The sequence below is a fragment of the Neodiprion virginianus genome, chromosome 3, assembly GCF_021901495.1.
Source record: "Neodiprion virginianus isolate iyNeoVirg1 chromosome 3, iyNeoVirg1.1, whole genome shotgun sequence".
Taxonomy (NCBI): Eukaryota; Metazoa; Arthropoda; class Insecta; order Hymenoptera; family Diprionidae; genus Neodiprion; species Neodiprion virginianus.
Window position 1 is genome coordinate 40,976,223 of NC_060879.1, and position 13,644 is coordinate 40,989,866.

General features: G+C 36.6%; 1 protein-coding gene across 2 annotated transcripts; it reads left to right on the plus strand.

The window, feature by feature from the left end:
* Positions 1-6,727: 6,727 nt before the first annotated feature.
* On the plus strand, positions 6,728-11,130 carry LOC124299705 (stromal membrane-associated protein 1). Of its 2 annotated transcripts, none has more exons than XM_046753005.1 (8): positions 6,728-7,037; positions 7,441-7,574; positions 7,900-8,067; positions 8,150-8,354; positions 8,449-8,724; positions 8,953-9,248; positions 9,344-9,478; positions 9,681-11,130. In XM_046753005.1, exons 1-8 carry the CDS (start codon positions 6,920-6,922, stop codon positions 9,795-9,797), a joined length of 1,449 nt encoding a protein of 482 aa, XP_046608961.1. In that variant the 5' UTR covers positions 6,728-6,919; the 3' UTR covers positions 9,798-11,130. The 2 variants fall into 2 exon arrangements, with proteins under 2 accessions (XP_046608961.1, XP_046608960.1); XM_046753004.1 differs by having other exon boundaries at positions 6,729-7,037; positions 8,950-9,248.
* Positions 11,131-13,644: the final 2,514 nt, after the last annotated feature.

Consider the following 13,644-nt stretch of genomic DNA (forward strand, 5'->3'; position numbering starts at 1 on the left):
CGACATGGATATTGAATAAATGTACCATAGAAAGAGAAGTATAGAGAATGTGCCAAAGACATTCACCCTTCAGCAAGAGTGTATGCAGGATGTTTTTTTCTTTAGAAAAAAAACGTATTATTCTTCACCTCTTTCTTGCTCATGCATTATCTCGATATTTGCATTGCGTTCAGGTCATATCCTGAACCAAAAATGAGACCAATAAGAGACTTACCCTCACAGATGTTTGGGGTATAGGAGTGTCTCGAATTACCGTAATGGAATCACGATTGTGCAAACTTCAACATTCTAAGGGATTCTCAAAAACTGACTCTGGCTTTCACTCTTCTCTAACACATCGTCAATGTTTTTATGGCCTAGTACCTCTAGTAAGATATAAATTATACGGTATTATGACCGATGGAATTCATTGTTAAGCAAGCATACGGATCGGAAATGGAGGGAAAATAAATCCGCTTTATCTTCAAGGTTGTAACAAGCCTTCACTACTACTCAACTTGTTTCATTAGTTGGACCAATAATCGATGACGGAAAAGTGGAAGCTACTAACTTCACTAGAGAAGTAGTGGTCCAGAGCCCCAAAGTGCTGGAACTGTAACTTGGGGAGCAAGATTAAAGACGCCACATCAGGGCATCGCCAATAATTTTCCAACAATTTTCCCTAAAGTCATAAATTCAACACATACTTCAGCTCTATGTGTGAAATAACTTATTGCCAAGAAGCAGCTGGGGTTCATGTTCCATAATAAATATTGAGAGAGAGAGAGAGAGAGAGAGAGAGGGAGGCAACATTTTTCCTCGTTAATTACATGCGAGTGTGATTAATATCATACTTTACCGCTACATAACATCTACCTTTACTGCAGTGGAAGTACCTGTTCTGTCATACCGTATATTCTGTATAGTTCTTAAATTTTATACCCGTTCGCCAAACTGTGGCATATCTACCATTATAGTATATAAATCTTGACGTATACTGCACTACTATTATATAATATGTCTAACATGTATTATGCACGTATGAATGTATGTATTTATTGTTATACCCGTAGAGGGTGGATTTGGTTTATCTGCCTTTACTGCTATAATACGATCCGCTGACTTTATATTTAAGATTGTCTAACTTAAGTTTCCAAAGATAAGATCGATCCTGTGACAAAGACCTTCGTAATGCTCTCTCTTGATTCCCTCAAACGTGAGTAACTTCAAACCGACCGCATTGCTCCGTCGGGAACGGAAACGTTGCTGCACATTTCGCTACATGTGATCACGTCTGTAAGATCAAGTTTGATCATCGGCATTCGTTGATGCGTTTCCAAAATCAGCTGTGCTATAATCATACGCGGGCGGAAAAATATTTCAAATTTTATTTCAAGCGTTCAATTCAATTCCTTGCATATGCGAATGGCCGACTATGTCATACTGTAAGGTCATACAAACTTTAAATATATCCTGCCCCTTCCGAGGCTATTACGTATGTAACCAATGATGTCGAAAATGATTATATATCCTATAATCCCTTAGTCACCCTCAACTCTGTTTGTGATAACGTTCAATGTTGTAAACGGTGTAACGTATTCAATTTGTATGTTTTGATCAGAGCAAAGAGATCAAATTATAATAATTTTGGCACGTCTATTCATAAATGCGTTCATACCCACAACTGCTTTTACAATAATGATAATTTTTATTACCCACAGAGGAGAAATAAAGAATTATTCATCTACACATGATTCATTTAAACTTTTTAAGGTAACCAGTTCATTCAAAAGTCACATTTCAGTAAATGACTATTTACTACCAATACCCGAAAATAAGATAGTACAGCCAAGCTGTGGCAAAAATATACCATATACGATATACGTGAGATCCAGTTTCTCGTTATACCAGACATTTCTCATTTTCCTCGACCTAGACAAGGTTACAGAGGGTGATTCACCCAGAGCCAGTTGTACCTGATGTACGTTATCAGTAGTGATTCATTCTGCCACGAGGCCCAACAATTCGACAATCCCTCATAGCTTTAAATTTATGTACGGAAATCAGCGCATGTTGCGTTGAAATTAAATAAATAAAGGTGTAAAAGAACATTCGTTAATGGTTAGATCATATTATAATTATTAATACAGATTCCGATAAGCAAATTAACCATCTAACGTATTCACGAGCTCAATGTTTCGGTATAATAGAATACGTGTGGATTTTCGTGACCCGAGAAGATACATGAATGAGGAATTCGTCGGGGATGGTCAATTTTCGACAGGAGTAAAACCGTTAGGGTTCTTTTGGCATCGTTTCGGCTGGACCCAGCTAGCCATCATCAGGATTGACAGACCTTCCTAAGCGCTTAGACCTTCATAATACAGCTACGATGGAGGAGGTCAGCTTAGGAAGGTCTTTTAATTCTGGTGATGGCTGGCTGGGCCCAGCCGTAACGTCGCCAAAAGAACCCTAACGGTTTTACTCTTGTCAAAAATTGACCTTCCCCGAAGAATTCCTCACTCAGGTAAGGCCGAATATTCATGCGATAGGTAATTTGCAACTATACCTACCTGAGAGGGTATAATATATATTTACACACGCATAATAAACGGAAACCTTGGATAAGTACTCAGATTATACACCCATCTTACCTCCTGTAATTGACATTCACAAGAAATGCGCTGTGAGCAGTGGCGTAGCTAGGGGGACAAGGGCCCTGGTGCATAGGGAAAGAATCGGGCCCTTTTCCTCCCCTCTTTCCGCGTAGTTTGAACTTATATTGGCCTTCAAAATTATTGATAAGAATAAGAATAGGAAACAGTGAGTTGAACTTATCCCTAGTAGGCTAAATCCATACGTCGTCTCTATTAGAATCTCCATGTGTTTAATAGAAGAAAAAGGGAATAAATAAACAACGACGCACATGACAATATAGAATATTTGTTATACAGATGAGATTAATTAAGGGAAAAAACGATTTTTAACAGAATTCGCCGCCCAATTTATAATCTCTTGCGCGCTTTAATTTTTGCGAATTCGTCTATAATTTCACTCAAATCCAAGTTTGATGCCGCCTCATTTTCTATTGCAATTAACGATAAATGTCGGAGGCGATTTTGTCGAATGCTGTTTCTTAAATAGTTTTTTATAATCTTCAGTTTACTGAAAGATCTTTCTGCTGCCGCGGAAGTAACGGGAATTGTATGAAACAGAAGCATCGCTGTATACACTTCCGTAAGGTCACATTCGAACACGCCAAATTTCGTTATAATTTCTTTGCAAAGCTGGCGAATAGACCACGTCTTCATCAATTGAGGGAGGATCAGATGATAAACATTAACAAATTGGAGCTAAAAATTCGGTCCAATTATATCGCAATATTTCTTCTGAAACTGATCACATTTCTGGAGTAAAATCGTTTCATTCCAGCTAAGCAAATTTTTTGGCATCAGGAAGTCGAACGATTTACAAACTGCACTCATACCAATAAAACGCGCATCTAACTGATTTATTATTAGGTCGAGTACATTGTTGAAAATAGTTACTCTAAAGACTTCCTGGTTTTCAAATCGCTGATCAAAAGCCAATTCATCGAAATGCTTTTTAGTTTTTCTCCGTCAAAGATGAGGTTAGAGGGCCCCCTGAGCTCCAGGGCCCTGGTGCACTGGACCACCTGGCCCTATGATAGCTACGCCACTGGCTGTGGGTTTAACGGCATTCCCAGAATTTAATTTTTGCCTAATCACCGCCGTGGTAGTCAGCGTATACATACCTACTGACCAATTTCGGCATTTCAAATATTACAGTTTATCTTCTATGACTAACTGTTATCATATGTATATATTTGGGGATCTGCCTTTTTGGTTTGGGCGACTGCGGAACTTGAATGCTTTCAAAATTGTGTGTCCTCTATGACTCACTTCACCGTGTGATAAGGGGATATGAATAGGTGTGGTGACACAACTCTGATATTGGAATATTCTTAGAGAAACGATGTTGGGTGAGTTTATTCCATGCGTATATGTACATACATATAACCCGTCTAGTGGTTGGTAAATCTTCCTTGAAGACATGAACCACCATTCGCGCCACCCCGTCACTGGTAATTGTTTTTAAGACTTCGTTGCTCCCAGCTTAACGTAAGCCTCAAATCCGTCACATCCATTAGCCTAGAGGATTAACCCTATGACCAGAGTGACTGGTGCAAATGGGTCCGGACGCAGGATAAAGTACGTATACAACCTCCCGCCACAGGATTGCGGGTTTGCGGGTAATGCACTAAAGCTACTCTATCATTGATATGTTTTTTCCGATTTATAACATCGAGGAGAAAATGTGTGTTTAAGTGGTCAAGGCAGATCGAGCTGTATAATACTGTTACAAAGGGTGAAATCACCCGTTTTGCTCTCTTTTCTAATGATCTAGTAGTTATTAAGCTTTCACATGTCTTAAAATGAATAAGGTTGCTGCGTCAACCAGCATTCTTGTAAAAACAGTAAACGAATAAACACCACATTTTGCAATAAAACATTCTTTTCTCAGCACTAATTTTCGTCACTTATTTGCTTCATAAGCTCAAAAAACCCATATTTTATTACGTAACTCTACCGAGAGTTACAATACATATTAGGTATACATAACTAACGGCATGCTCGATTAAACATTTCCACGCTGAACCGCGTTTTGGTGCGGTGTGAAAATGTTCTTGTGCCGTGCCGTGACCCGCAGAGAGCGAATAATAAATGATTCAAAGTTATACAGCTGTCAGTAAAGCAATTCATCACCAAGCTAGAGCTATCTCTAACGTTACCAACGATATGCCGTAAGTCATCCAAACTTCACCGATTGCGATACGCGCGTAAGAACAATCTATAACTCCCTCTGTGCACTACCTCGCCTCTGAAAGAGACTGTTGTTTTAATTACGAGAAAAAAACTTGAGAATTTATATGTACGTATAATTCTACCAAATCACAAACCTATGCTCCATTTCACAAGCTTCCAATGACAACAAACTATTGACTTGTTAAAAATCATTCCTAAATCCAAATTTCCGCGGTTGTACCTGATTTCGAAAAATTAAGTTGCATCAAATGTAAAGACTCAATTTCACCGCACATATTAAAAATGGAAAAGATACGATTAATCTCGATTTAAACGAATGCCGTCGCCGGGTTCGTCATTAGTCGTACTCCAAGTTTACCATGACTTCAATTAATTAGTTTGGATCAGCGTACATCTGAACTTTGAGGCAAACATCTTAACAGATAAATTCACCTCGACTTTTATCTTGTAGAGATAATATAAGTGGAGTTCATTTAATCATGTTTCATGTTTATCTTGATAAATCTGACATTCATCTTCATCTTTTTTACGGTGTAAAGATGAAATAAACTGCTTACTGAAATATAGGCGACACCATTCGGAGTCAAAACTCTAGTACCATTTTACGAAAGTAAACAATTCGGCAAAGACGTATTTCTGAAAGAGACTCTTCGCAGTCTACTACACTGATAAAAAGGATTGTTTGATCCAGACTAATGATTCTTTGCGGGTGGCAAAAAAGTAATTTTGTTGCTCGAACTAAGTTTTACTTAAGTGCACGAAATCTTTCGTTCTTATCGTTTTCTGTTCGATTATCCAGACGAAAATAGGGCTAATCTTATCTTTTATAATATAATTTCATAACAATCTATTTTTCATCTTATTTAGATAAAATTGCACAAGAATAATCTTCCTTCATCATCTTGTCCGTCACTGCTCGTATGTAATAGAGGAAAATCTGAATATATTCGTATAACTATAGTATATCTTGAAAGTTCGCAGTCGTTAACCGCCGACTCGGCACCACTCAAGTTCTTCGTTTGTTTCTCGCAGCCTGGCCATACCATATTTAATTTTAAACTATGAATGGCCGTAAAATGATTGCATCAGTGGATTGTGTTTTCATTTTATTTATTGAGCATTCCCTGTCAAAACTAAATCGACGTCGTCGTCGATGCAATCATTTTACGGCCTTTCACAGTTTAAAATCAAAGATGGAACCGACTGCGAACTTTCAAGATATTCTCTCGCATATATTTCGTGACGTCAGACGCGAACAAATTTCCTTGTCGAATCGTGCGAGAACGGGGATACGGATCTGACCAGGAAAATTTTTAAAACGTAGCTTGAATAAAAGTGTGAGTCCTGATCTCAGTTATTGCTAACGTAGATCGCTGATAATGTTTATTATGAATAATGACGAAATAAAGAAAATCACGGCACGTCAAACATGGCGGATCGGAACTACGGACTTGTTGAATATTCACCGTTTCTACGATTGCAGAATTTTTTTCATTGCCGACAGGGAAATTGAGACATATAAAAGCATACACTCAATCTAGGAAAATCCACATCATCTGTTAGCTTCCCGTAAATATGGCACTGTTCGATGAGAAAATTCTCAGGTGACAGGAGCCTGTTCATGATCCACAAGAAGGCTGTCTCGACTTGTAAGTGATTTCATTAGTCAGATCTAACGGAACAAGCCAATGAAATCAGCGGCCTTAGTTCAATGTCGTGATTATGACGTCACAAAATTGATACAAGCCAGGTCAGCGGCGCCTTAAGGCCCGTTTGCACTGCGGCGTTGTAGTGGCAACTGACGTTGGATCGAATAGAATCTACCAATTAAAAGGCTTCACACCTCTGACCACAAAGCTCTGCCAATCAATTGGAAGGCAATCCAGCAGTTGGAACGACCTATTGTTCTGTCGCCATGCAGTACGCTTAAAGTGAATAATCGAACGAATATACCTTGTGTTTATCGTCTTTGGCGAAAATGGAGGTGTCACTTCACTCCACAGCTTGACGGAGACGCTGGGGTGTCAAAGTGTTTTTGATTGTATGTTTTAGTCCCGTGAGATTGTTGAATCCGGGGAGAAAATTGAACTAAAATGACGTCCCGGTTGGAGAAGGAGCGTACTAAACAAATACAGGAAAAATGTCAGACCTTGTTAACCCAAATGCTTCGAGATGAAGACAATAAATATTGTGTTGACTGCGATGCGAAAGGTACATGTCATATGCCGTGATTTTATACTACGTGGATCTATCAGTCCTCATTTCCCGAAATCGAAACGTAGCGAACTAATTATGGATCATCGAAATTGTATATCAGACCGATTTCATGTAGATTCATATACGATAATCCTGTACTACGAAAATTTTTCCTCCCCTAAAATTCGTCAGTATTTCATAAACATTACTATCAGGTTCTGTACACATTACATTTCCTGAATGTTGATAACCAGAAACTAAGTCTACTTGATAGCAAAATTGCTTTGTTCGATTCAACCTTTCACCTTTATTCTGGAGGCGATTACGCTGATTTTGAATATTTTTACTAAATAAAAATAGCCTTGCATGCCCATTATCTTAATAACAGATGGTTAAACTTGTGTTTATCTCGATTCAGGACCGCGATGGGCCAGTTGGAACCTTGGGATATTTTTGTGCATTCGCTGCGCTGGTATACACAGAAACTTGGGTGTTCACATAAGCAAGGTCAAGTCTGTGAATTTAGACACATGGACACCGGAACAAGTTGTGGTAATTTCATTTACTATACCAATAAGGCCATCTAAAGCTAACAGCAATAATAAAGCACATAGTGTTACGATATAGATGAAGAAACGTTCAAAAAGTGATTATGTCAACAGCTTTATATGTTGATGAGAAAGCGGCGTGTCATCATTTGTTCAGAGACAAACAATATGTCTTGCCACGTACATGCTGTTAATATAGTATCATAAATTTCAATTCAACGGTAGCTTGCTTGATACTTGATTTTGAATACCATCTTAATTTCAACACTAAATTACTACTTAGCGCATTACATTTATCATTAATAACTTCTCAACTTAACACATTCCAGAGTCTTCAGCAAATGGGTAATTCCCGAGCTAGAGCTGTGTATGAAGCAAATCTCCCAGACAGTTTCCGTAGACCACAGTCAGATTCTAGTCTGGAAAGTTTCATCCGGGCAAAATATGAACATAAGAAATACATTGCCAAAGAATGGGTACCACCGTCTTTACCTAAGGTTCTTATTTTCATATCCGATACATGAATTTACCATCTATAGATTCCATAACGATTTCATTGACTGTTGAAAATCTAAATAGGTAAACTGGGACAAAGAACTTGATGAAGAAGCGGAAAGACAACGTAGACGCAAAAAGGAGGGAGCAAAAAGTAGCGGGGGACAGACAGCACTACCGCCAGTAAAAAAGCCAGAAGCAGTTCCGCAGCTTCCTAAACCTCGCAGTTCTGTCAGCCCGAAATCAACTAGAGCCAATCCGTCCGCTACTCTAGATTTGTTAGGATTAGGTAGTTAAGAATTATCAACCTGATGTTTATTACTTAATATATAGTTGGTATATATAGTAGGATAGTTGAGGAATAAAAGTGTTCTCATCTACAGATGCACCATCAAGCCAAAGCAATACCAACAGTTCAGCATCTGGCGATGATATATTTTCTTCGTTCCTATCAGCCCCACCAGCCTCAATATCATCTTTAAACAGTGCTGCAAATGCAACAACCGCAGAAGCGGCAGCTTCTGCTGAAAAAACTGAAGAAGAAAGCTTCTTTAATCAGCCTGTGCCCACACCTCAAGAAAAGAGTAAAATGACAAAAGATAGTATCCTGGCGCTCTATGCCACTCCCAATCAACAGCAAAGCATTTTTGGAGTTTCCGGTGAGTAATTCATTATCAATAGTGAAATGTAAACCTACATTTTTAAACGTTGCTGTGCAAATTTTTCATGTGAAAGGTTCATGTGATTTTTGTTAAAGTGTTTCTGGAGTTGCTAGTTCTGCGTTAACGTTCATACGAATCAGCCTGAAATTGAGCAATTAATGGTGCCTTTTCTTGTCAAGAGTACATAGTATAAATTCATGACTCATGTATACAAACTGTTAGCAGGAGGTATGTATGCTCAGCAAACAACAGCGCAACAATTTCCACAACAGATGACTGCAATCCCTGGGTTTGGCCAGCAAAACAGTTTTCAAAATCATTCGATCAACTCTCTTGGAATAGTTAACCCTGTCCAAGGACAGGTGGGAATGCAAAATCAATTGGGCAGTTTACCCTCCAATCAATTAGGTGCCCAATTAAACCCAGCATTAGGGAATCACCTTGCAGGAAACAATATCAATCAAATAAATGGTGTGCAAAATACCGCAATGGGAATACCGGGCAATCAAATGGGGGGAATGGTAAGTGATTAATTCATCAGTTTCAATGCGCATTGTCTTAGTGTGCATTTTCCTTTCGTTTGTACCATAAACTCCTATAATAAAATATTTCACAGGTCCAAATTGCCCAAAATGGATCGAATAACGGATGGAGTGGAATGTTGGCAACACAGAACTTACAACCTGCTCCAGGTAGTAATCCTTTTTTTAATTTACCGAACCAACAACAGAGCACTGCGTTCGCCAATCAGGTAAATCATTATCCGTATCTTCTATTGTTGTAAAATTTACGTAATTTTAGACCTGTACAATCTACTTGAGTTATCAAATCTACTTGAGTTATCAAATCTACTTGATAACCGGATCATTATCTCAACAACTGAAATATTAATAATGATACATTGATTCAATCCTGATACCTAATAATAATGCTGAGAATTTGTTTCACTACAGCTCCCCCAACAGATGACACAACTGTCGTTAGGAGCAACCAGTTTTCCACCAGTGTCTGGAAAACCGGCTTCCCCTATGATGCCTGGGCAAACACTATCGACCAACTTATGGCAGTAATACAGTCTACCATATAGATAATCGGTTTGTTCGTTTAATCGATGTTGTGCGCTCGCGTTGTTAGGCCTATTTTGTTTCGACATGTTTATTCACGTTCCAACGTTGTCACTCATCTAAGAAATCGGGTAAGAGAAAGAAGCGCCCTCAGATTTTCAAGAAGTAGACACAACAATGGCGTACCATTACATGACGAGACACCTTATAATGGAATCAAAGTATTATCTAACTGCAAATAGGAAAATCAATATCTTAAAACAAATTATCTTAGTGATATTGGGGTTCTAGAACCCCTTGAAGATCAGGGAAGACCTGTATACCTGTGCAAAGAAAAATTTATCAGTAATCAATTCAGAAATATAATAATGAAAATACAATAACGTTACTTCTTACATAAATTTATCTGTCACTGTACAGTTCAGCGTTCGTGCCTATATCGTCAACTCTTATCTATTTTTCTGATTCTACTGGTTAGTGAAAGAATATTGGTAATGAATTTTTCTCTAATAATATTAATAAATATCTACGGCATAAACGAAAAATCTATTATTCCCGTCATTAGCGCTATAAATTATTTTACACTCACATTATTTGACATCTGCCAATAACTGTAGATATGATTCACATTTATGTTCAAGGCAGATATTAATGCAGAATGATTGTTTAAGCTCGTGGTTTGTCACAACTCACTCGGTATGTACATAGAAGCCCTGAAACTACCAAGAACTATATAATTCATCGATTTACCCTTGAGTCTGTAAGCATACAGGCTTTGAAATGTCATATCAAAGTAGAACTGGCTGAAAACTAAAATTGAAAAACAAGAAGACTGACTAGCAATGAAAACAGTGCGTGAACTAACACAGTATGAGCTACTGCCTAAAGTGTCGTCACTACTAATAAACGTGCCAAGACCTTACAAAAACATGGAACTTGTAACGATAATTTCTTCTCAAATTATTTTTATTAATTTAAGAATATTTTACATCACTTCACCATGTTGACAATGGCGATTAAATAGGTGCAACATTATTGCTTCGTATTTTCGACTGTATTAATGCAGCAAACCAAATGTTCAGGGCTATTAACGTAAGGCTTATCACCCTGCAAAGGGACACTGGATTTGAGTGGATCTCAAAACCTTGTTGACTCGAAATTAAAATTTTCGTACAATTAAGAATCCAAAGAAATGGAAATTCCTATACTAACATCTTTCTAATACCTTGAGTAAAACGACAATTCGAGCGGCAAACACATGCGATAAAAGTTGTCAAAATTCACCTTATTATGGTAAAATATATGTGCCCTTCTAAGATTAAACAATTCCATGTACCAAGTTTCAGAGTTTAATCAATTGTAATGATATTGTGGTATGCAATTTCGACAAATACGTTTCATGTTATTATAGCAAGATAACAGAGAATATTAAATTGAAAAACCATATTGAACTTCTCAATTGGAGGAATGTCATGCTTGGAAGTTCAAACATTTCTCCGATCTGAACTATGTATTCGTGGAACACTGAGCACGAACGAAACTTAAATAATATAGACAATAATTTTTGCCATGTTTGCGATCTCCGAATTATGCTTGATATAAAACCGAGTAATTTTGAATGGGTATTTAAAGAGACCACTGTGGCACTAGAATTTCACAATAAACGAAGCATTCACACACACACACACACACACACACACACACATATATATATATATATATATATATATATATATATATATATATATATATATATATATTGGACCATCCTCGTTTTCTCGCTCTAGTATTATTAAATCTTACTCATATCCAATAAAGACATCTCATTTTCAACTCATTTTTCCTCAAATAAATCATAGAGTTACCTGCTTACTATACAAGGAGCTATATTTGGAATGATAGTAGAATTTATTTAATCGCGTCTTTTTTTTGATAGCTTAATATTGAATCATTTTACATGTGTAGAAATCCGATAGCATGTTATGTAACCAATAAATGAAATATTGGATGCTGATCAGATTATATTTAGCAAGCAAGGGTTAGCATGTAGTCGATTATGTCATTTATCCGTATTTGAAGAAACCAAATTGCAAATTGATTGCATAATTCACTACACTTCGTGCGTCCTTGATACTGTGGAACACAAAAATGTTATCAGTTTAGGTATACATTATAATTACCTTTAGTCACTTTAATAATAATATCCTGCGGACCTATCCACTATGTACGTACATTAAAGGTGCTATCACACTTGAACATTATGTACGACATTTGTAGGTTCGTTAATATGAAATAAAAGTTTCAATCCGTGTATCGTATAGCCATGTAAAAATATGCATATGTACATACATAATACATATATTATTATGCCTGCGAAGAATAGTTGATTAAAATTTTCGGCAAATTTTATCAGGTCAGACCGTCATTTTTGAACGATATTTTGAGGAAATTGATCTCTTTTACTGCCCAGGAGGTGCACACAAGTATAATAGTCACCACCTCATATTTGCTAATATTTTGTAGCGGTTAATCGGCTGATATGTACTTGATTTCAGCAAAAATCATATGAATTCTGTAAACTGTAAGAAGTTTATTCTATTTGAACAAATATATTTGTACATATATAGTAAACTCACGTTGATGGAATATTTAAGTGCACATTATTTGGTCATCATTTTTATAACTAATCTCGCCCAATTTTTTCCCACAATATTTTTCAATTGATATGCAACAAAATAGTTACATGCTATTTTGAATATAACTATTGTTATGCAATTACTTAATAATACCCTAAAGCATACAAGTGCATGATTATATAGATACATTCTCTGAACACTGTGATCACTAAAAAATATGAGGAGAGTCAGAAGAATACTGTTATCGAATACCCAGTTATCTCTGCAGGATTACTTGCCATATAATCGACATAATCTGGATCAGTTGGATCTTGATCTGTCATAACTTAATGGTGTAGCTCACGATCAGCTTGTGATCATTGATCACAGTGCCAAAAGAATAAACTCCATGTTGGGTATTTTGAATTGAACCAGAACACCGTTTTTATATATAGGAGTTTTTATATATTGTATCAACACCGTGCACAAGTAAATACGGAAAAAAAAAAAAATATTCTGTGAAGTAGACCACTTTCGTATAAGCATTTGGAAGGTGAAAGCAGAATTTCATTTAATTATCACTTAGTTTGTATGTATAGTCTTCAATAAACAAATATGCAATCTCGCTAAACTGAAACCAATAAACTAATTCAAGATTTCAAAATCTCCGAATGAAAACTAATCCTAGTCAAACTTGAAGGAATAATTTTTTCTTCCCGATGAATTCTTTCTGACTTGTAGTCTTAAAAATGAACTTAAACTTGAAGGAATTACCCAATTTTACTTCCTGGTGAACTCTATGATTCAGTCTTCAGAATTTGGAATTAGTCAATTTGTTTCGAGTTTGTGATGTTGTGGTTTGCAAAAATTGAATGTTGTGCAATAATGAAGCAAATTGAAAACACATGAGAAAACGTTGCAATTATATAGCTTCATATTTTTATCAGAGTAAGAAGAAACCCTCAAACTTCCCAAAAACATATTCCTTATCTTTTTTTTATTCAAAATATAAGTCATTCTTTCCGTGCTGATTAAAAGATCAGAGAGTAATTCAAAACAGTAAAATCAAAATCAGGGTAAGTTGACTGCTTCACCAATTTCATACTACCATTCAATTATTTTGTATTTATTCTGGATTCGGTCCAAACTTATAGAACTGTATATTTTTAAGCAATTTTTCTTAAATTAGGTCATATTCATGGAAGGAAACAATTTGTAGGACGCAAATTATTTATCCA

Excerpts from the sequence above, each read along its gene's own strand:
- LOC124299705 (XM_046753004.1), top strand. The coding sequence starts at position 6,920 with ATGACGTCCCGGTTGGAGAAGGAGCGTACTAAACAAATACAGGAAAAA. Across the intron at positions 7,575-7,899 it reads GGACACCGGAACAAGTTGTG|AGTCTTCAGCAAATGGGTAA; the intron begins GTAATTTCATTT and ends AACACATTCCAG. Across the intron at positions 8,355-8,448 it reads TCTAGATTTGTTAGGATTAG|ATGCACCATCAAGCCAAAGC; the intron begins GTAGTTAAGAAT and ends TCTCATCTACAG.